This window comes from Pseudorasbora parva, chromosome 10 (genome assembly GCF_024679245.1).
Source record: "Pseudorasbora parva isolate DD20220531a chromosome 10, ASM2467924v1, whole genome shotgun sequence".
In the NCBI taxonomy this organism is placed as follows: Eukaryota; Metazoa; Chordata; class Actinopteri; order Cypriniformes; family Gobionidae; genus Pseudorasbora; species Pseudorasbora parva.
This window is the reverse complement of record NC_090181.1, coordinates 36,580,501-36,604,256: the sequence shown is the minus strand read 5'-3', so window position 1 is coordinate 36,604,256 and position 23,756 is coordinate 36,580,501. Positions and strand designations below refer to the sequence as shown.

At 42.9% G+C, this 23,756-nt stretch overlaps 1 protein-coding gene across 1 annotated transcript in view; it reads left to right on the top strand.

Moving 5' to 3' along the window:
• Positions 1–21,379, top strand: part of lgals8b (galectin 8b) — a 65,156-nt gene extending 43,777 nt beyond the window's left edge. The window contains exon 8 of the mRNA XM_067456018.1: positions 21,171–21,379. Within this exon, the coding sequence (XP_067312119.1) occupies positions 21,171–21,320 (150 nt within the window). The 3' untranslated portion in view covers positions 21,321–21,379. The remainder of the gene's footprint in view (positions 1–21,170) is intronic.
• The last annotated feature ends 2,377 nt before the right edge of the window (positions 21,380–23,756 follow it).

The following is a 23,756-nucleotide window of genomic DNA, read 5'->3' as shown; positions in this document are numbered from 1 at the left end:
TATGGCAGGAATACCAGCGGCTATGGCACATAAATCGGCTAGAGATGCTCGCAGTGTGTCTTGCATTGAAACAGTTTCTGCCAGACCTCAGGGGCCATCATGTATTAGTCAGGACAGACAACACATTGGTGGTCACCTATATAAATCACCAGGGGGGTCTGAGGTCCCATCCCTTATACAAACTGGCACGTCAGATCCTCCTGTGGGCCCAAGGGAAACTGCTTTCCATCAGGGCAGTTTACATCCCAGGGGTCCTAAATCAAGAAGCGGACATCCTGTCGAGGCAGGGGCCAAGGCCCGGGGAATGGAGACTCTACCCCGAGTTGGTGGAGCTCCTATGGCAGATATTCGGGAAAGCAGAGATAGACCTGTTTGCTTTGGCAGAGAATTCTCACTGTCCTCAGTGGTTCTCTCTGTCACATCCAGCCCCACTGGGGTTGGACGCCATGGTACAGGAGTCTGCCCCTGTACGCATTTCCCCCGATTGTCCTGCTTCCAGGAGTTCTGGAGAGGGTACGCCGGGACGGGTCCCAGGTACTTCTAGTGGCTCCGTACTGGCCGACCAGAATATGGTTTTCGGACCTAATATCTCTCCTGGAAGGCTCTCCGATGGAGATTCCGACCAGGAGGGATCTCCTCTCTCAGGCGGGCGGGAAATTCCTGCATCCTCGCCCAGAGTTATGGAAACTGTGGGCCTGGCCACTGAGGGGGCCAGGCTCATAGAGGAAGGTCTCTCGACTGAGGTCGTAGAGACCATCCTTCACTCCAGAGCTCCGTCCACGAGGAAACTGTACGCTCTGAAACGGAGACTGTTCTCAGTATGGTGCAGAGAACGCCAGTGTGACCCAGTTAACTGCCCGGTTGGTACAGTGCTGGAGTTCCTGCAGGCAAGGTTCTCGGCAGGTTTGACGCCCTCCACAATAAAGGTGTACGTGGCGGCCTTAGCTGCCTTCCACGCTCTCTTTGGGTGGAGTGTCTTTGGGAAGACACCCTCTAGTTTCACATTTCCTCCGTGGTACTTTAAGGTTGAGGCCGGTGGTGCAATCGAGGGTCCCGACCTGGGACTTGGCCGTTGTTTTGCGGGGCTTGTCTGAGCCTCCGTTTGAACCTTTAGAGGAAGTTCCAGAGAAGTTCCTCACCCTAAAGACGATCTTTCTATTGGCCATTTCGTCTCTTAAAAGAATAGGAGACATTCAGTCTTTGTCGGTAGGGCCCTCATGTTTAGAGCTTGCGCTTTTATGGTAAAGGCTTTCCTGCATCCCAGACCAGGTTACATCCCCAAGGTTCCTACGAGCCCACGGAGCCCCACTACTCTTCAAGCCTTCTGTCCTCCTCCATTTATGACGTCAGACCAGGAAAGACTAAATCTGCTGTGCCCGGTTAGGGCGTTAGATGCATATGTCCACAGAACTGCCCTGTGGAGAAAATCTGATCAGCTTTTCGTCTGTTTTGGAGTCCCAATAAAGGGGGCTCCCATGTCTAAGCAGAGAATGAGCAAGTGGGTGGTCGAGGCCATTTCACTTGCTTATGAGGCGGCCGGACAGCCATCTCCTCTGGCTGTCCGGGCGCATTCTACCAGGGGTATGGCTGCTTCTAAAGCACTTTTGTCGGGGGCGTCCCTCCAAGATATTTGTAATGCGGCAGGCTGGTCTTCGCCGCTTACCTTTGTCAGATTCTACAAGTTAGATGTGGCATCTACTGTTGGGGCGCAGGTGCTATCGTAGTCGTGTGCGCTACGGCTTCACACATACGAGGCACTTGGTCCTATGGCGATGTGGGTATAAGCGTTCTCAGAGCGTTACGACGCAGCTCGAGTTCCCTGAAAGGGAAAGTCTCGGTTATGTATGTAACCCTAGTTCCCTGAGGGAACGAGACGCTGCGTCGCCCGGCCATACTCCCGGCATGCCCGTGATCACTTACTTCAGGCTTTTCCAGAAGCTAGTTCCTGTTTGTTTTCACGGACGCTTTATAGCTTCCGGTCGATGACGTCATCACGCCGACGATCGATCGATCTTCCGATGGATTGGTTCTACACGCGCTTCACGGCGCATTAACGCAGAGGCGTTCTCACAGCTTTTCGACGCAGCGTCTCGTTCCCTCAGGGAACTAGGGTTACATACGTAACCGAGACGATTTATATGCACAGAAAGTTCAAGTTCATGGCATCCAGGGTCAGAATTTTTTTTTGTCAAAAAAATCTCATCCTTGATCTACTGAAGGAACAACAGAAAGTCTGTACAGAAAGTCTGTATAGAAGGTTCAAGTTCAAAGACTCTTTGGCCAAAAATAAGTTCAAAGGGTCATCCTTGAAGAGCTAATAAAACATCGGAAGGAATCTATTTATATGTATAGTGTAATACGTTCGATAAGATAAGGAAGGAAGAGGACACGGGGGTCGGCTGGACTGTTGATGCTTTTCTCTTTATTTCTCTTAGCAAAGTCAATACCACACTCAGGCGTGTGTTTTCAGTCAAACTCATAAGCAACAATAACTTCCGGTTCACGGCACTTCCGGCTTCCGGGTCAAACTCAGTCTCTCCGTGTTTCGCACCAACAGTCTGACTCTCTCTCTCCCTCGTCTGCGGTTCCACCGGTGTTTTGTACCCTCTCCGCGCCCATTACTGGAACAAGAGACAGGTGTTATTAATCTGCTTCCAACCCACTCACTTACCGCTCCTCCCGCGGCTCTCTCTCCCGCTGCAGACCTCGCTGAACCACGCCCCCCTGGGAGCCGTCCGGCCTGCAGCCCCAACCCCCCCCCCCCCCCCCATTTCTGGAGAGGAAGTCGGCCACAGCCATCTGAGCACCCGGCCTGTGGACCACCTGGAACTTAAACGGCTGAAGAGCTAGATACCAACGGGTGATCCGCGCGTTGGTATCCTTCATGCGGTGGAGCCATTGGAGAGGTGCGTGGTCCGAACAGAGGGTGAACTCCCACCCCAGGAGGTAATAGCGGAGGGTGAGAACGGCCCACCTGATGGCCAGGCACTCTTTTTCTATGGTGCTGTACTTAGCCTCTCTCTTTGAGAGCTTACGGCTAATGTACAGCACCGGCCGCTCTCCCCTCTCCACCTCCTGGGCCAGGACTGTGCCCAGCCCCCTGTCCGACGCGTCAGTCTGCAACAAGAAAGGGAGAGAAAAGTCAGGGGAGTGTAAAAGCGGCCCGCAACATAGAGCAGCCTTAACTTGGGTGAAGGCCTGCTGGCACGGCTCCGTCCATTGGACCGTATCTGGTAGCCCCTTTCTAGTAAGGTCAGTCAAAGGGCTGGTGAGGTCCGAATAATTTGGTATAAACCGTCTATAATATCCCGCCAGCCCCAAGAACTGCCTTACCTCCTTTTTGGTCTTGGGTCTCGGACAGGTTGCAATCGCGGCTGTCTTATCAATTTGGGGACGCACCTGTCCATGGCCCAAGTGGAAGCACAGATATCTTACTTCCACCCGCCCAATCGCACACTTCGGATTGGCCGTGAGCCCCGCCCCCCTCAGCGACCTCAGGACCGCCCTGACATGCTGCATATGCCGCTGCCAATCGTGACTGTAGATCACGATATCATCCAGATAGGCAGCAGCATATGCGGCATGGCGACGCAAGATCCTATCCATGAGGCGCTGAAAGGTAGCGGGCGCCCCGAACAAACCGAAAGGAAGCGTGACAAATTGGTGCAATCCAAACGGCGTGGTGAAAGCTGTCTTTTCTTTGGACAATGGAGACAAGGGGATCTGCCAATAGCCCTTTGTTAAGTCCAATGTCGAATAAAATCGAGCCGTGCCCAGCCGATCAAGCAACTCGTCAACCCGCGGCATTGGATAAGCGTCAAATTTCGACACTGCATTCACCTTGCGATAGTCCACACAGAACCTGACCGAGCCGTCAGTCTTAGGGACTAAAACTATCGGGCTCGCCCAGTCACTGTTGGACTCCTCTATTACTCCCATATCGAGCATTGCCCCTAATTCGTCCTGAACCACCTTTTTTTTGTGCTCAGGCAAGCGATATGGCCGGCTGCGAACTACCACGCCCGGCTTGGTCTCGATATGGTGCTGAATCAAATTGGTACGTCCCGGTAGGGGTGAGAACACGTCGGCGAACTCCGCCTGTAATTTTGACAAATCAGTGAGTTGGAACGGTGAGAGATGGTCTCCCCCCGGGGCCAGCGCGACTGATTGTGCTTTGATGCTCGCCTCTGGCCCGAGATCATCCTCTCCCCCAATCACCGTTGCCAACAACACTGATTCCACCTCATTCCATTTTTTCAGGAGGTTGAGGTGGTATATTTGACGTGCCCCATTCCTAACGGATCGTATCACTTCATAATCGAGGTCCCCAATTTGTCGTGCGACCTCAAACGGCCCCTGCCACTTTGACATTAATTTAGAGCTCGAGGTAGGGAGTAACACGAGCACTTTCTCTCCCGGTGTGAATTTGCGTAGCTTCGTACCCCTGTTATATGACCGGCTCTGGCGGTCCTGGGCTTGCAACAAATTCTCCCTAGATAGCCGCCCCAAGGTGTGGAGTTTTGTTCGCAAGTCCAGCACATACTGAATTTCATTTTTCGCCAAAGAAGGCCCCTCCTCCCAAGTCTCTCGCAGGACGTCCAGCACCCCCCGTGGCTGGCGCCCGTAGAGAAGCTCGAAGGGGGAAAACCCCGTGGAGGCTTGGGGGACCTCCCGCACGGCAAATAAGAGGGGTTCTAACCACCTATCCCAATTCTTGGCGTCCTCCTGTACGAACTTACGGATCATGGATTTAAGGGTGCGATTAAACCGTTCGACCAAGCCGTCCGTTTGTGGGTGATAGACGCTTGTTCGAATGGATTTAATGCCCAATAACCCGTATAGTTCGCTTAATGTACGTGACATAAACGCCGTGCCTTGATCAGTGAGGATTTCTTTCGGAATCCCCACCCGGGAGATTAGACGAAACAGTGTGTCCGCAACACTCTTCGCGGAGATGTTGCGGAGGGCCATTGCTTCCGGATATCGTGTTGCGTAGTCCACGATAACTAGCGCAAAACGATGTCCGCGTGCGGATCGCTCTAATGGCCCGATGAGGTCCATCGCAATTCTTTCGAAGGGGACCTGCATTAATGGAAGTGGGCGCAAGGGCGCTTTTGGGGCGGCCAGTGGGTTAACCAACTGACATTCAGGGCAAGACGCGCACCACCTGCGCACATTGTCATGAATGCCTGGCCAAAAAAATCGGGTCATTAAGCGATTCAGTGTGGCCGCCTGTCCCAGGTGCCCCGCCATCGGGTTAGAGTGAGCCGCCCGGAAAAGCATTTCCCGGCGGCTCTTTGGTACTAATAACTGAGTTGTATCTACTTTTGTCTGAGCGTCTTGGGTCACTCGATACAACCGATCCTTAATTATGGCAAAATAAGGATACGTGACGGGCAAGGCGGGTTGGAGAGACTGACCGTCGATAGAGCGGACCTGCTGAAAGGCATGTTTTAGGGTCTCATCTTGAGACTGCTCCAGAGGGAAGTCATCGCGGTCCGAGAGAATCAGTCTCTCGACCCCGCTCGGTTCCTCTGGAGCCGTTCCCAAGGGCCCCGTGTCAGTCTCGCCAAGCTGCACTCGCGCCGCCCCGATCCTAGCCTTGTTTTCCCAAGCGGCATCCGCGCATAACGACCCCAATAAAGCAGAGAAGGCGGGCCAATTCGTCCCCAGAATTAGCGGATGCCGGAGGTGGGGACTAACCGCCACCTCAATCCTATGCTTTTCTCCCCTAAACTGAATCGTGACTGGGACCAGCGGATACTCCACCACATCCCCGTGCACACACCGCACCTTAACCGCGCGGCCAGTATCCAATGCCCCAGGCTGCATCAGGCTTTGATGGATCGAGGTTTGGTTACATCCTGAATCCACCAAGGCCTGATATGTACCCCCCTTGATACTCACAGGAATTTGGTACTCTCCTGCTTGATCGGGGGTGGTCCGCTGGAAGTCCGGGACCCGGATCATTGTCCCGACGTCCATCATCGGACATCGGTCCACAAAATGATCCGGGTCACCGCACCGCCAGCAGGCCAGCCCAGGCCTACCCGCCGCCCCTGCGGCGGGGAGTGGGTTGGAACATGAGCGCGGAGAGGGGGTGGAACCGGATCCGTTATCTCCGCCCGACCCCAGCAGCCCCGCCCCACTGGGCGGGGCCCTCGAACTCCCGAAGTGCCGGCGGATAATATCCGCAAACGGCGAGGCGGAGGGCGTTTGCATGGCGGCGGCGCTGTCCTACTTCCTTCCCGGGTTTCGGCACCAGTGTAATACGTTCGATAAGATAAGGAAGGAAGAGGACACGGGGTCGGCTGGACTGTTGATGCTTTTCTCTTTATTTCTCTTAGCAAAGTCAATACCACACTCAGGCGTGTGTTTTCAGTCAAACTCATAAGCAACAATAACTTCCGGTTCACGGCACTTCCGGCTTCCGGGTCAAACTCAGTCTCTCCGTGTTTCGCACCAACAGTCCGACTCTCTCTCTCCCTCGTCTGCGGTTCCACCGGTGTTTTGTACCCTCTCCGCGCCCATTACTGGAACAAGAGACAGGTGTTATTAATCTGCTTCCAACCCACTCACTTACCGCTCGTCCCGCGGCTCTCTCTCCTGCTGCAGACATCGCTGAACCACGCCCCCCTTGCCACATATAGAAAGTTCAAGATCATGGAATCTAGCGTCCGTTTTTTTTTTCTCTTTTTTTCAAAAAATGTCTTCCTTGACCTACTGATGAAACAACAGGTAGTCATAAAGTCTGTGTAGAATGTTCAAGTTCAAAGACTATTTGGCCACAAATACGTTCAATAGGTCATCCCTGAACCACTGCATCAGAAGGAATCTATTTATATGCACAGAAAGTTCAAGTTCATGGCATTCAGGGGCAGAATTTTTTTTTTTGTCAAAAAAATCTCATCTTTGATCTACTGAAGAAACAACAGAAAGTCATACGTCTGTAAAGAAGGTTCAAATTTTAAAGACTCTGGCCAAAAATAAGTTCAAGGTCATCCTTGAAGAACTAATGAAACATCAGAAGGAATCTATTTATATGTACAGAAAGTTCAAGTTCATGGAATCTAGGGTCAGAATTCTTTTATTTTTTTGTCAAAAAATGTCTTCCTTGACCTACTGATGAAACAACAGTTAGTCATAAAGTCTGTATAGAATGTTCAAGTTCAAAGACTATTTGGCCACAAATAAGTTCAAAAGGTCATCCTTGAACCACTGCATCAGAAGGAATCTATTTATATGCATAGAAAGTTCAAGTTCATGGGCACCAGTGACAGAATCTATTTTTTTTTTTTTTTTTTGTCAAAAAAATATCATCCTTGATCTACTGAAGAAACAACAGAAAGTCATATGTCTGTAAAGAAGGTTCAAGTTCAAAGACTCTTTGGCCAAAAATATGTTCAAAGGGTCATCCTCGAAGAACTAATAAAACATCAAAAGGAATCTATTTATATGTATAGAAAGTTCAAGATCATGGAATCTAGGGTCAGATTTTTTTTTTTTTGTCAAAAAATGTCTTCCTTGACCTACTGATGATACAACATGTAGTCATAAGATCTGTATAGAATGTTCAAGCTCAAAGACTTTTTGGCCACAAATAAGTTCAAAAAGTCATCCTTGAACCACTGCATTAGAAGGAATCTATTTATATGTATAGAAAGTTCAAGTTCATGAGATCCAGGGTCAGAATCTTTTTTTTTTTTTTTTTTTTTTTTTTTGTCAAAAAATCTCATTCTTGACATACTGAAGAAACAACAGAAAGTCATACGTCTGTAAAGAAGGTTCAAGCTCAAAGACTATTTGGCCACAAATAAGTTCAAAAGGTCATTCTTGAACCACTGCATCAGAAGGAATCTATTTATATGCATAGAAAGTTCAAGTTCATGAGATCCAGGGTCAGATTTTTTTTTTTTTTGTCAAAAAAATCTCATCCTTGATCCACTGAAGAAACAACAGAAAGTCATAAGTCTGTAAAGAAGGTTAAAGTTCAAAGACTCTTTGGCCAAAAATAAGTTCAAAGGGTCATCCTTCAAGAGCTAATAAAACATCAGAAGGAATCTATTTATATGTATAGAAAGTTCCCTTTCGTTCAGTCACTCCGACGTAACGTCAGTGACTGACGAATGGGGGTTTCGCCTAGAAGCCAATCATCTTCGAGATCTTAGAAAACGGGGTTGGATACATTTTATTGATATAGATCTCATGTTTAATTCATGCATCTAAACACAATATAGTAGTACCCAGATTTTTCACGTGAATGAAGGCATAGAGTCACAAACTTTGCTTATCCTAATGGTCATTTGTTAAGCTTGTCAGAAGTTCTTTTTTGTAATATGCCCTCATTTTTTATTTTCTAATAAAAAACGAATATCATCACGTACATCGAGCAGGGACAGTTTTTGTGAATTATGTTTACTGATTTCACCAGAACAAATAGACAATCTACGAGACGGCGTTAAGCGATAGATTAAAGCGCTCATCTGTGTGAAGACTGCAGTAACGTTATGCACAAGAAATCCGCATCACTGATAACAGCGGCAATGAGCGCCAGATCGCCTCTTATTTAACAAATGAATTAAATTATGCTATTCTAGTTTACTAAAGATGTTTTGTTCTGATTCATGCCAGAACACTAGCCTGCTATGTCAGGCAATGTGTAAACCATATACAGTAAAAGAAATGGACAGAGCGTTCCCATTGACTTCAACAGCGGAAAACGAGATCAATTACAAGCACTCACTTCCTGATGGCTGAGCGTACTGCGCAGGCTCAGACTGAGCTTGACAACGTAGATGTGACGTAACCAGGGCCGGCTCTTGCTCTTTGGTTGCCCTAGGCGATATGGAGTTTTGCGCCCCCCACCCCTCCACCCCACCCCACTCACTTTTATCGTCTCTAGTCTAATTCAGCACGTCTGTTTTCCTAGGCCTACCCCTAACCGAGAAGCACTTATTATTAAACACGTTCGACACTTTATTTCCACTTTTCAAACATTTTCTCACTTTTTATTGAAAATAAATGCCTTTCCGATCTGATATGTGATGGGAAAAGGGAATAGAGCGAGTGTGGCAAAAGGCAGGATCGAACCTCTGATCGATCTGCGTCAATTCTTTATGCCATGCGTCTTACCACTACACTACAGCCACTGTAACCGTGCGTTCACACCGCCGCCGGCGAGAGCGTCAAAATTCGCTCTTGCCGCCCTGACAACGACGCTGTAGAAAGCTCCGTGGACGTGCTGCCGCTCTGACGTAGTTCGAATGTTTTTTCTTTTTTTAAACTGTATTTAAAGAGGCCGCAAATCAAACAAGCATGTTGATGGATATACTAACCACAAGTAGGGTATAAATTAACTTCATGAAATCGTTTAAATGTGAAAGTAAGAATTAATTGCACACCCGCTGAACAACGAGCGTTCTAGCGCCTGTAAAATAGTGTTGCGCGACTTCTTAACAAATTACACATCACTATGAATGATCTTGTCATAAATGATAGGGAAACCCGCACAGCAATGATCAACCTCTCCTACAAATTGCTTGGGAACTAATGTGGTCGGAACCAAAGTTTACAGGCCTGCGTTCTCTGGATTTCTCTCAAGCGGAGCACTTCTACATTCTGACTGGTTGCCGCCTGTTGCCGCCGAACCGCGTCATAGCTCATTACCATAAAGTTGAGCTGATTTCAACTCTCCTCGACGCCCAAATCGTCCAAGACGCGCCGCTCTCGCCGGAGCTCGCCGCCCGGCTCCCATTGAAAAGGAATGACTTCCGGCCAGCTTGACGCTCTCGCCGCCGGCGGTGTGAACGCACAGTTAAGGATTAAGTGAACACAGCATATTTGTGTTTAATGTAAATAATATGGTATCTATCGTTAGGCTGCTCCAGTAAAAAAAAAAAAAAAAAAAACGAGAGGCCGTATTTATTTCCTTCCGACGCCCACGTAGAGAGCGTTATTCATATTCATAACGAACTGGACTTTTGATATTTAAATGACATCCATGTAGGTTATTGTAGATTATTGTCAGTGAAGTTATGTTTGCAATACGTATAGTAATTATGTAGAAAACTAGCAAGTGATAGCTTGGTGACAATATTAATAATATTTATAAAATAAATATTAGTTGATAAGATTGATACTAAGTAATTTTATTTTGTTTGACAACTTATTGGCTGAGATAAGAAGACTAACCTCTATACTGGGCTTTCTTTCGATTTTCTTCCTTTCTCTTTTTCTCTTTTTCCGTCCCTGTGCACCCGCGGGTTTAGGCGCCTCATTTTTGATGAACGCACAAGATGAGCACTTGCCTGACCTAACGCCTGAACTAATAATCAATAATCACCATCAATTCAATCCAATAATCAGGTTGATAAGTAATTAAACGTGTGGCTGAGGGGGCGCCCTATGATGATCATGTTTCATGAACATTATGTTGTATTTCGCTTGTTCCGATTATATGCTTAATGGGAAGTAATGGGCGGCACTAGAGCGCGCTCGCGCCCCTAACACAATTGTCGCCCTAGGCGACCGCCTAGCTCGCTTACAGCAAACGCCGGCCCTGGACGTAACCAACCTTTCTGACAGCTGTAGGTCTTCTAGTAGTTGTGGAAAGTGAAAACTAAATCACATTTAGCACATTTAATTTAGCCGGTCTGTGTTGTGTCAGGACGGTCAGGACTCACGAGCTGCTTTACTGAACTGCTGTAAGCTGTGAGCTGCTGAAATAAGCCAATCAGAGCAGAGCTCAACATTAATATTCATGACCCTGACATCCATTCATGACATCCAAATAAGGCAAAAACAGAGCATTACATCATAGGGACAATTTATAGGGTTGTAAATGGACCTGTAAAACTGTATCTGGACAATTTTTTTACCTTAAATAAGCCACATACCCTCTATGTAGATATCAGAGAACAATTTAACATATTGTTTCAAATCATTCTAGGGCACCTTTATCAATGGCAGAAAAAGGAATAAAAACAATGTATATTCGGAAAAATGCATCAAGAGATGTATTTTCAGTGGTGGGATTACTACACCAAGAAAAGGAAAACTTGCAAGAATCAAGAAGTAACAGTAATTGACAACATGTACTTACTATCCACTTACTATATAATTAGGGGTAGGATAAGGGTTTTGTTTGGGTTAGTTTCTTGTAATTATGCATAATTTGCTGTTATTACTATAGTAAGTACTTGTAAGTTATGTAACAGTACTCATCTTATGAATACATTTAATTAATTAAAATTCTAAATAGTAGACGCAACATGTCCCTAGTGAAGAAATCCAGCATTGCTGGTCACGTGGGGTCCGTTCTCTGTACGTCACTAACTCAGTTAGCTGGATTTGGATTGTTGACGATTTTGCCTGATCTCAGATTGTTTGGCTCTTGAGTGTCAAAGAACACAACCAATCGGAGATCATGCAAAATTGACTTAATGTCATAGCAATAGGTCCATAAACTTAAACCTGCTCAGGAGCAGGTTTATTTCATGTAAACAGGATTAGAGATTGCATCTTGAGGTGGTACTTAAAATATGTCCCAGCCACTGCTACTTTCTTACAGGAATTCCTTACTGAACAAGGGACAATAATTTTAAATAATAATAATAATAATAATAATAATAATAATAATAATAATTAAAGCTGCAAGCAGCATTTAGCGGGGTTCAAGCATTTAAGGCCTTTAAACAGTTAAGGTCTTTTGTATTTAAGGCCTTTAAGCATTAAATTAATTAAAACTGAGATGAAATGAAGATCTGAGCATTCATTGAGGATTTATTAAAGGCTTTCGGGGACACTTGGTCAAGGCCACATATTGAAATGACCCAATTATAGCCATCCAAATGCAAATGCCAGTCATTTTGGATAATTATTGACCTGTCAGAATGAGCAGATCTAACAAATCATTTGAACATTATACGATAATAGATACAAAAGACCATTGTTAGGGGTTAACAGCTTATGACCCAGGACCAGTAGTGAAGAAATGAAGACAGAGTCAGGATTCCAATTAAATAAAAGAAAAATTTACTTAAGAATAGTTTGCAGTTTCAAAAGCAGAAGCCAGCTTCAAGTCTCACAAGGAGTTCGTAGGCCGCGCTCCCTCTCCCACCGTCTCGTTGCCTCGCCCTATCGTACATACAATTGTCCCAACAGTTATACCGTTTTCAAGGTCTTATCCATGTCATTACTGCGATGTGGATGGTTCTGATTGGCTCAGAGACAATGCAGAGTCATGGTAAATTTCCACTCGAGTCAGTTAATCTGATGCACGTTTCCACTGACGTGTCACTTGTTGATGCTTTCACCCAGAATTAGGCCCGTAGTGACCTTCCAGATCTGGAGCAGGCGCCAGCTTGCCCAGAACAACAAGTCCACCCATCTCTTAGGGTGCCCATTGAACACCATTCTGATCTGTAACACAGAATATTGCGCACATACACAGATACACAGTCTCTCCAAGGTTGGAGCTGATTAAGCTCCAGTTCTAACTAGTTCTTACCAAAACATACTGATAACATGTGCTTTCTTTCAGTGAGAGGGACACACAATAGTACAGGCAATATTCATCTTGAGTCTTTAGTGTTGCAGTAAAAGGAAATATAAAAGGAATAAAACATAATAAATTAAATGAAAGACAAATCCATATTTCATATCTGTAAGCCGGGCTAAGTGAGCAAACACTGTTACTCCACTCCTGACATGTAAGGGGTGTGTGATACCTCAAAAATCCAAACACATGACCTTGTTGCCAGTGTTTAGTGACACATCACACATCTCTAGGCCAGACCCTCAGTCACTCCTCAGAGACCAAATACACACTTTAGAAAACAAGAAACTAAAACTAAATCATAACTGGATAGAATCATTATAATAATATAGGATAAATATTGATTAAAGTTTTGATTATGAAGTTAATTAGGATATAAATATATACAGGTATATTGAAGCGGCAGTGGATTTCAGAATCCCCCCCTTCACCATTTACAACAATTACAGGAAATTTACCATAGCAAACGCATCAAAGCTTTTATAGTTATAGCGCCACCTATAGACCAATCTCCATAAAAGTTTGAATGCTTGTTTAGAGTCACATGTCACATTTACTTAACTATTTTTGAGAAGATCTAAACATTTATTGAGGAGTTAAAGGTTTAGGTACACTTGGTCAAAGTCACATTTTGATATGACCCTATTATAGCCATCCAAATGCAAAAGTAATTTTTTTGGATAATTATTGAGAATGAGGACATATGTCATGGTAGCTTGCTGTCACGTGACGAATTGGGCGGTGTCTGAGCCCGTCCACCATTTTGGGATCCTGCGCTATCGGTTGCCAGGGGCAACATTCAGAGCCGGCCCAGCCACTAAGCGACCCTTGCAATTGCAAAGGGCCCCGTGGCCTGCAGAGGGCCCCCTAGAGAGCGCACGCACCTCGCCTCATCTGTTTGGGGAGGTGTTTATTATACTCGAAGCGCAGACTGGGTGCAGGCGTGATGAGACGTCATGCTCGACCAGATTCGCCTCGAGCTTCTTCGGTTGCGGAGCCGCACGCAAAGTTACAAAATTTGACGTGCACACCGCCAAGCGAAATTGGGTCTCGCGCACTCCTCGTTGACGCAATTTTTGCCGCGCTCGTGCGGACGCGTCAAGTATAAACAAGGCTTAAAGCTACACTGAAGTTGGCCGTTTGATAAATGCAAGTTAATTCTTCAGTTCAATATTTGTGTCTAAAAAAGGCACATAAGTTCCTGTAGAGATAGCAATACACATTCTCCTTTTTTTGCCAAATAAATGAAAGCATGTCATCAATGTCTTTCTCTTGCTGTATCAAAATCTCACCTAGCTTTCCTCAGAGATAGTCAAGTTCAGTTTGTGCATGATTACATGATATAACAATTGTGTTAATACTGTATCCTGAATTGTGGATAAGTAAGCTATATATTATGCTGAAGTAAATTTCTGGAGTGTTAACAAGTAAAAGCAAAAACATCAACAACAACCGTACAGAACTTAAAAACCGTGACCCTAAATCCGTGATACGAACCGAACCGTGGCTTTTGTGAACCGTGCCACCCCTAATGTGTACCTAAAGCAGTTTTCATCAATTTTATTTATTGCTTTTGGTATTTATTCAAGTGTATTTTTTGTTAACAGACTGAGAGTCCATTGCTTTTCTTGTTTTTTGGTTGTTTTGTTAATTTATTGTGGATATTTAAAATGTTTTCCGTATCAGAGTCTTTAGAGATAAAAGTTTATTGATCTTTAAAAAAGGTGTACCTGCATTATTATGCCATTATCATTATTTTAGATGAAAATGGGTTTAGAACGAAAAATCTTATCATTTATCGCAATAATTTCTTGACCAATTTATTGTCCAGCAAAATTTGTTATCGTGTGCTGTTTTTGCCTTTTAAACTCTGGTGTCAATTAAAAATGTTTCTTTGATGGTCAGTGAAAATCACTTTATCAGTCTTTTTATTCAGCAAGTTCATCCGTGTGTGTTCATTGCACTGCACTGCCATTCAGCTCAGTGGTATCATAATTTTCCTGTTAGACATCAAACATGGAACTCAACTCAAGAACTCAAGGTCTTTTATTGACGTTCTGTACATGTTACCATATAAGAACGAAATACGTACTCAGGACCAGCAGCGTAAAAAAAAGATAATTATCATACAGTAGGCTACATAGAATAATTAAAACATAATTTAATAGACTACACAATTTTAAAGTAACATAGTAGATATATGTACAGTATATATTATACAGTTATAAGGTAGTCATTGCTTTTCTTTAGGCCTTACTTAAAACGGTCAAGGGCCTCCAACCAAATTTTGCTTAGGGCCCCCAAAGGTCTAGGGCCGGCTCTGGCAACATTGTAAGAGCGATACAGAGATCGGAGCAGGAAAGACGGCTTGAGGAATTATCATCACCGCGTTTAAACGGTGAAATGGAGGCCTCTTACAGGGAGAAACTTACTACCAGCGCCAGGCAGAGGTATTTAAGCTGGCTGAGATCAAAAACGTCGACCCATACGAGCTGCCTGCAGCACAATGGAACAGAGACCTAACGTTAGACGCTTTACTACCTTCCTGAAATGTTTCTATACATATATTTTCTGTGCATTCTGAATAATAAATAAATAAATCTCCCCACTATCCTGCAGCAGTCCAGTGCTCGTCCTCTCAGTAAGAGTTTTTCTCGTACTGATCATATTTAATACCTGTTGAGTTTTGATTTCTAAATGAATTTGACTAATAAAAAGGATCGCTTGTGTGTGCTGGTGCTTTTAGTCCAGCCTTCTTAAGTAGAATAAATGCTCGGTACGTGCCTTAAATTAATGTAACTTTAGAGGAAAATTTGTCAACTATAGGCCTACTTTGAATATTAATTAAGCGTTTTGGGCATAAACATGTAAATTACATACAGTAAAATGATTGATAGTGAAAATGACAGAATAGTGATCAAAATGTTTAATACAAATAAATAAAGGATCGTATTCATCAGGTGTTACACACTTCAGCTTCGCAGTCACGAGTTTAGACGATGACTGACACCCTGTGGTGAATTATAGCGTATGTTTATCAGCAGCTGCTTTCTCAGCTCGGCTTGGGTGGATTAAAACTTCATGTTACATTGAGTTTAGAAAATGATGTACTTAGTAATCATCAGAATATCTCTTCTCCAGTCTCTGTCCGAATCCACTAAGGCGAGTACTATCCTCCCAAAATGGCAGAAGGGGGAGGATTCCGTGATCTCTATGGGCGGGGCACTGTGTCGTGACGACATCTCATTCTCAATTGATCTAGAGAGTCAGAATGAGCAGATCTAACAAATGATTTGAACATTATATGATAACAGATGGAAAAGGCCATTTACAGCCAATAAAGGGAATTTACCATAGGACATGCATGGTTTTAAAGCTTTTTAACAGTATAGCGCCACCTATGGTATGATCTCCATAAAACTTTGCATGCTTCTTCAGCATGTTATGCCACATATACCCAGCAATTTTCGTGAAGTTTTGAGTTTTCCCTTAGGATTTATAGGCTTTTGAATGTATTTTGCCACACCTCTTTTCTAAATGTCCCTGTTATGGTCATCCAAATGCAAAAGTTCAACTTTTTTTTCAAAGATGATTGCGCTAGAGAGTCCAGAGAATTGTACTAGACTGGTTTGGTTCCAATCGGGTAAAAAACCAGGGACTAGTTTGCAAAAGTAGGTTTTTAACATAATTGCAAATATTTAATGAACGATTTGATTGACAGCAATGGCTCTAGAGGCAAAGTTATTTAACATGAGGAGATCTATCAATTGATATGCATATGGTGTGGATATGTCAAACACCACGTGATTACAGAGCCATAAAACTCGTTATCGCCAACTAGTGGTTGATTTCTTTCAAAATTCTTACAGACCTCTAGGGCCATGAGTCAAACATGCCCATCAAGTTTCGTTCTGATTGGCCTCCGTTAACCTTGTCTTATAGGTATCAACTTCATTGGCCGATGGCGGCCATGTTGATTGAGATACGCTGATGTCCTCATATACATACATGGGGCCTTGGACCAAGATACTGCATACCAATTTTCAAGTCAATCAGACTAACAGTCAGGTGGTTATAGCCGTTTTTATGTTTTTTTTAACATTATAGCGCCACCTAGAGCCCAATCATCGCGATTTTTTTTATCGTGACCAAAGATTGAGCCCATACATAAGTGCACCAAGTTTGGTGATGATATCTCATTTCTTTCTTGAGTTATAGCCTTATTAATAAAATAGGCTCCGCCTTGAACGTCCATTTTGACCCCCTTAGCAAAATTGAATCAAAGTTTCAACTTTTTTTCAATGATTATTGATAATATGACTCCAGAGAATATTTCTGCACTGGTTTGGTTCCGATAGGTCAAAAAACCAGGGACCAGTTTGCAAAAGTAGGTTTTTCAAAAAACCCAAAATATCTCAAAATTGGCGCGAAGAGCGAGCCAATCCGAGGCATGCGTCTTGTCCGTCTCGGGCCAAGGATTCCAACGATATAAGGCACTTGAGGCTACGGCCAACGGTCTAGGAGTTATGAGCAGTTTTGCGCAATTGATCGCTATAGCGCCACCTATGGGCCAATCTGGCTCATAATTTGATAACCTCTCCTCGATTTTTGTACTACCTATTGGCCAAGTTTCAAGTCTCTTGCCCTTATGGTTTGGTCTGCACGATGCGTTTTACGGCAGAATAAAAACCGGCACAAATACAATAGGTTTTCAAGCATTCGTCCTTGAACCCCTAATAATAGAGGCGTAAAAGGGCCTAAAAAGGCTTATAAAAAAAAAAAAAAAACTATAGGGTCTCAGCGCCTGATTTTTGAGCTGCTGGTTACAAAAACTTTATCAAGCGTTTTGACATGGCCGGCAGAAAGGAACACGGTAGATTTTTGCATTTTCAGCTCATTTATCATGGAAATGATTTTTATTTTTTATTTAAATTGTTTCCCTTTTAAACTGTAATACCTCTACCGACGGCCCGATCTCCATAAAAGTTTGCACGCTGCTTTACAATAATAGGGTGCACATGCTCAGCTAATTTGGTGAAGTTCTGCGCAGAACAGACATTTTTTAGTCATTTAAATGTCATTTTGCATAGGATAATGTAGTTGACCTTTCTAACAGTTAAAGCGCCACCAAGAGGCCAGTTGCCACGTCCTTTTTCGGGTGACCACAGAATGAGCTCTTACATAGTTGTGCTGAGTTTGGTGAAAATATCTCGTTCCGTTGACGAGCTATAACCAATTAAGTCGAAAGGGGCTCCTCCCACCTCAAACTTGGCGGCCCTTAGGAACCCTGAACCCAAATTTCCACTTTTTTTCAATGATTATTGACATTCAGACTCCAGAGAATCTGCCTGCACTGGTTTGGTCCCGGTTTGGCCAAAAACCAGGGACTAGTTCGCAAAAGTAGGTTTTTGGAAAAAGCCAAAATAGCCGGACATTTTCCCAGGTCACGAGCCAATCCGAGGCATGCGTCTGGTCCGTCTCGAGCCAAGGATTCCAACGATATAAGGCACTTGAGGCTACGGCCAACGGTCTAGGAGTTATGAGCAGTTTTGCGCAATTGATCGCTATAGCGCCACCTATGGGCCAATCTGGCTCATAATTTGATAACCTCTCCTCGATTTTTGTACTACCTATTGGCCAAGTTTCAAGTCTCTAGCCCTTATGGTTTGGTCTGCACGATGCGTTTTACGGCAGAATAAAAACCGGCACAAATACAATAGGTTTTCAAGCACTTCGTGCTTGAACCCCTAATAATAATATAAAAGTTTATTTGAAAATAATGTAAAAATTTTGTTTAAAAGGTGCATATAATACTATAGACACACTCACTTAATTGAGAGATTTGTGATGGAATAATTACGTTATAGTTATTTTGGAGGTTTACACACATGTTGTGCAGTTAATTTGTGTTGTGCATTAATGTCCCAGCCACTGCTACTTTCTTACAGGAATTCCTTACTGAACAAGGGACAATCATTTTAAATAATAATAATAATATAAAAGTTTTTTTAAAATAATTGTATAATGTTGTGAAAAAGGTGCATATAATACTATAGACACAGTCACTTAATTGAGAGATTTGTCATGGAATAATTACTTTATAGTTGTATTGGAGGTTTACACACATGTTGTGCAGTTAATTTGCGTTCTGCATTAATTTGAGTGATGATGGATCTCATGGGAGTACTTTGATGCAGCGCAAGAGATGCAAATAATTTGATCTTGACCGTAAGGAAACTTTAATTAATGCTGTCACATAACAAATCTTATTCAAATTAAATTTTATCACGACATTGAAATAAAAATGTAAAGGGTGTACAAATACTATAAAATCATGAATATAAATAATTGGGAATCATGTTAAAAAAAAAAAAAAAAAATGCAAGGTGGCTCTTGATTAGGGCTGGGATAAACGATTATTTTTTAAACGATTAATCTAGCGGTTATTTTTTTCGATGCATCCTGTCCGATTCGGTTACGATTCGATTCGATTACCGATTATCTCCCCATTAATTGCCTAATAGCAATTTATACATGTTGATTTAATTATCTGAATGAAAAAACAAATTCCTTAACATTGCAATATATGTTTATTGCTCTTAAAATTCCAAAGTAAGACTATACAAGAGCAATGCATTCAATAAAACCTTGAAAACATAAAGTAGGCTACACACACACACACACACACACTCACACACACACACAAATAAATAAGTATTAACCTACAACAAAGAAACGTATTATACGATTTTTCTATGTATGCAACTCAGCCTACAGGCTATGCCCATCGATTAAATATCAACAAGTTGGTTAATCAAATCCAAGGACACACTGCAAGCGTGAGCGTCTCGGCTACGTGGCGTGTCCGTTTTTGTTTCGGCTCACGTTAACAGGTTGGAGTTTGCATACTGACTGTGACGCGCGGAAAACGCGTGCATGCTAGAAATAGAAGAGCGCCTATTTTCCACGTGTGTTGGGAGCGTCTCCAGGCAAAATAGAATAGGAAAAGATGTTTATATATCATTTTGACACGAATAGGCCTACATATTATTAAATTACATTTTCATGTTTGAAAGTCTGTAGGTTTACATAAATGCAGATATAGGCCTAATTGTAATAATAAAAAACGTCAATTATCGATTTTGAAATATTGCAACTGTCAATACAGAACAAAATATTCTGTATCCTATTTTGCCGTCAATACCATAGATATGTGGCGACTCCCGACGTTTTCTTTACTGTATCAGTAGGCTATTTATGTTTAACATTAGGAATAGGGCTTCCCTCCGCATCAATAGCAGCAGCAGCGCCGCGTCAGACACGCTTTTAGTGTGCAAAGGCAGAAAAAAAAGCCACGCTGCCCCGTGGCTGACCCGCAACAGAAACGCCACGCGCATCCGCGGCATGACAATGAAAACAGTTACATGTAGAGTGCATTATGGGCGCCAATATTCCGTTTAAAACCGGAATAGTCCTGGGATGAAACTGCTCACTTAGAGGATGGATACCCTCGGTCACATCAGCGCGATTAGACATTGAACATTTGAAATTTAAAACAGCTTATTATGTAGGTAACGTAGCCAATGTGTCCGATGCTTTCACTTGATGCAAACGTTTGTTTTTGTGATTAAAATACATCAAATATTACCAAAACATCTGTCTTCCTGTGTGCAGAAATTTGTTTATGTAGCCGTGACAACGTGCGCGTGACAATACGTGCGCGCATGCCTGTGATGCTCCGTGCGCACCGCGCGCCAACCCCATAGATTGTGGCCAACCCGCAAGCCTTGCACTTCTGAAAGTCTGAGGAGCCACTCGTGTTGCTACCATAGATATACATAATAAATAATATACTTAATTACATAATATACTTTATTATGTACATCTATGGTTGCTACTACTCTCCGGCGCTGCATCTTTATTTTGAGTCTGACGAATCGACGCGCATATTTTGCGTCGACGTATTTCTTGCGTCGACGTCATCGATGACGTCGACGCGTTGTCCCAGCCCTACTCTTGATGTAATTTGTATGATGCAATTACGTTGTCTTGGCGCCAGCCAATCACTGCCTTACTGATCATATCTATGCATCTGCCCTCTTCAGTGAGCACAGGAACGTGCAGTAATCTTAGATAACTTAATCCAGATATTTTAATCCAATTGGCAAATTCGTTTGAAGAACCAAATAAACCAGAGATCAGTTATCACGCTTAGAAGATCTGGGATCTGTCAAATCATCTCAGATGTATTAAGCGAGGTACGAAGAAAGGACCCCTTAGATAAGGAATGTTTTGTATGCTTGGACTAGCATGGGATGCTGGTTGCTGGTTCCCAGCATGGGAAGTGGTGGTGGACCAGCTACATCAGCCCATTTTTGCTTCAGCTTCAACAATATCAGCTTGAGCATTAGCCTTTCTGAACCTACATGCTGGTTTATACTGAATTATTCAGCCAGGGTTAAGTACATTGTTAGCATGTTTCTAATGTGGCATGTTGGTAACATAATTCTAGCATGTTCTATCAGACAGCTGAGTTACTTTATTTGTGCTAGCAAGAATGGTGTATTTGTAAAATATGAGAACAATAAATTGATTTTTTGCTTTGTCTTGTCAGATGATCATCCTTTGTCAGCTTCATCAGTTTAAGATAGCAGTTAACGGATCCCACCTGCTGGATTACAAGCACAGAGTGCAGGACTTGAGCTCCATTGATCGGCTGGAGATTCTGGGTGATGTGGAACTGCAGAATGTTCAATTGTGGTGAGATGTAAAACAGCAGCAGATGGACATTTTGATTTTTTTTTTTTTTTTTTTTCAAGTGTTCCTCAGCAATGCACAGTTTTAAATAGGGATGCACAATACCGATACAATACAGAACTGCTTGTTGAGCACATCCCTTTTTCACAGCAATCACTGGAAAGTTTGTAGTTTGTCAGATATGTCAATACCAAATAAAATAAAACAAGGCCATATATTACTAACATTGACTAACAGTAGAGAGAGAGAGAGAGAGAGAGCACTTTGCATGCTCTTGATTGCTGTTCACTCAGCACATGTGTTATTTGGATTAAAATCTAAATTGTATATGTAAATAAAACCTTGAACTGGGACTTGGTTTATGTTTAACAACCACATACAGGACAAGAAGTTTACTGTGCACAAACATCCGCAGTGCTTGTGCAGTAAGCCGCATTTAGACCATGCTTGAAAACTGAATTGAATTCTCTTTCAGGTCTTCTTGCACTTGAACTATATTCACACAATATTATGTAAAAATACAGTCTTGGCAAGTTAAGAAATGAAATACATGTGTTAAAGTCCTCATGAAATTAAAATTGACCCTATTTACTTTGTTAGCTTGTATTAAATGTCTTGGAGTGAACAATTAATCTGTGTGAACAATTAAAAGTTAAAACACAGAAAAAACATTTTTTGTCGTGGTCATCTTTCATCAAAATCTGAACAGTAACTTCCGGTCTGGAAATGGCGTTCCTTCTCAGATGACGGCAGTTTGACAGCTTAGGTTTGAAAAGGTTTAACCACTCTCCTCCAACTGTTAGTCTGCTATGAGTGAGAGATGGAGAGGAGGAGCGCTGAGATAAAACCCTGCCCTCTATTCAATATTCTATTTCATTTGGAAATAAGTTACAGCACTGAAGAAAACTCACTTGCTACTTCCAGTTCAGTATAGGACTTCAAAAGTATTTTAACTGTCCACTAGGTCTTAAAGGAATGGCACAGGTTAATAAACATGCTGCTGTGTTTTTAATATTAATCAAACAACAAAGGACAAACAAAATGTAAATGACTTGAAATGTAACTTTAATAAACATTAATCTATATTTAATTTACAATGATTTACACATGCAGTGTTATTTTATGATTGATTACTTAACTCAAATTCTGTACCTGAAAATTGTGGAATTTCACCAGTAATTCTGTACCTGAAAATTGTGGAATTTCACCAGTAATCTAAACATTTGAACCACTGACCCAACCAGGCAAGTAGAAAAATCCTTAGCATTGAGCCCTGATGAAAATGCTCTAAATATGCCCTGTGTAGCAAATGAAAGATGAAATGAAAAAATGATTATGCAATAGCATGAACAGTGAAAGAAACAAAACTTTGTACATAACATTTGAACTGGCATAATTATGCATAAAAATATCAGAAATATTTAGCTACTAATGAAGGAAATGTATATTTGCTAAACAAGGTAAAACAGTTATTATGATTTATAGTCTTTTGTTTTCTCTACCTAAAAATTACACATGCAGTGAAAATACAGGTATTGGTACAGGAAAGTACCAAAAATGAAATTATCGGTATCAGCCTAGTTCTGGACTAATTTTTTGCTTTTCCGCTAAGGAGCCGAACTAATGGCGACGGGACATGCGTCTCCCTTTCCTCCTTCAGGGAACGAAAATTACATGCGTAACCAAGAGTGTTTCTATTTTGCTAACTTGATGGCTTACAGTCTCATGCTTTCATTGCTGTGCACTTTATTTCCTACATTGATGAATAATTTCTTTTATATCACAAAATTAGCTTTTGGAATGGCACATGTTAATTTGTGTGTGCGTGTGCGTGTGTGCGTGTGTGTGTGTGTGTGTGTGTGTGTGTGTGTGTGTGTGTGTGTGTGTGTGTGTGTGTGTGTGTGTGTGTGTGTGTGTGTGTGTGTGTGTGTGTGTGTGTGTGTGTGTGTGTGTGTGTGTGTGTGTGTTCTGACTCCCGGTCGCATGAGCGCGCTTGCACGAGAAAACCGCTTCAGTGAGCTCAATTATAATAATTCCGCATTTTATTCTCAGTAGCGGTAATGGCGTTGTAACAGGGGAAACAGCTAATTCGTTTGATTACTCGTTACTAAAAAAAATAAACACTGTTTATCTTTAACGCCGTTATTCCCATCACTGAAAACAACTGGCAATGGGTCAAGTACAGAGAGGCAAACAGGTCTACCTACAAGGCTCCGAAGAGGTTCCATATCAGCTGGACTGCGTGGCGATGGAGTTGCCGGGGAGTGTCGGCTGTTGTGAGAGCTCGTCGGCTGTACGTTTGAGCATTCTGATTCCAAAGGAGGAGATGAAGTTGCAACATGTGGCAGAAGCGTAAATCACCCTGTTGGTTGATGTATGCAACGATCGGATAAACGAAAACAACAAGAGCAATACAACAATAATAGAAGATGCCCTAGAATGA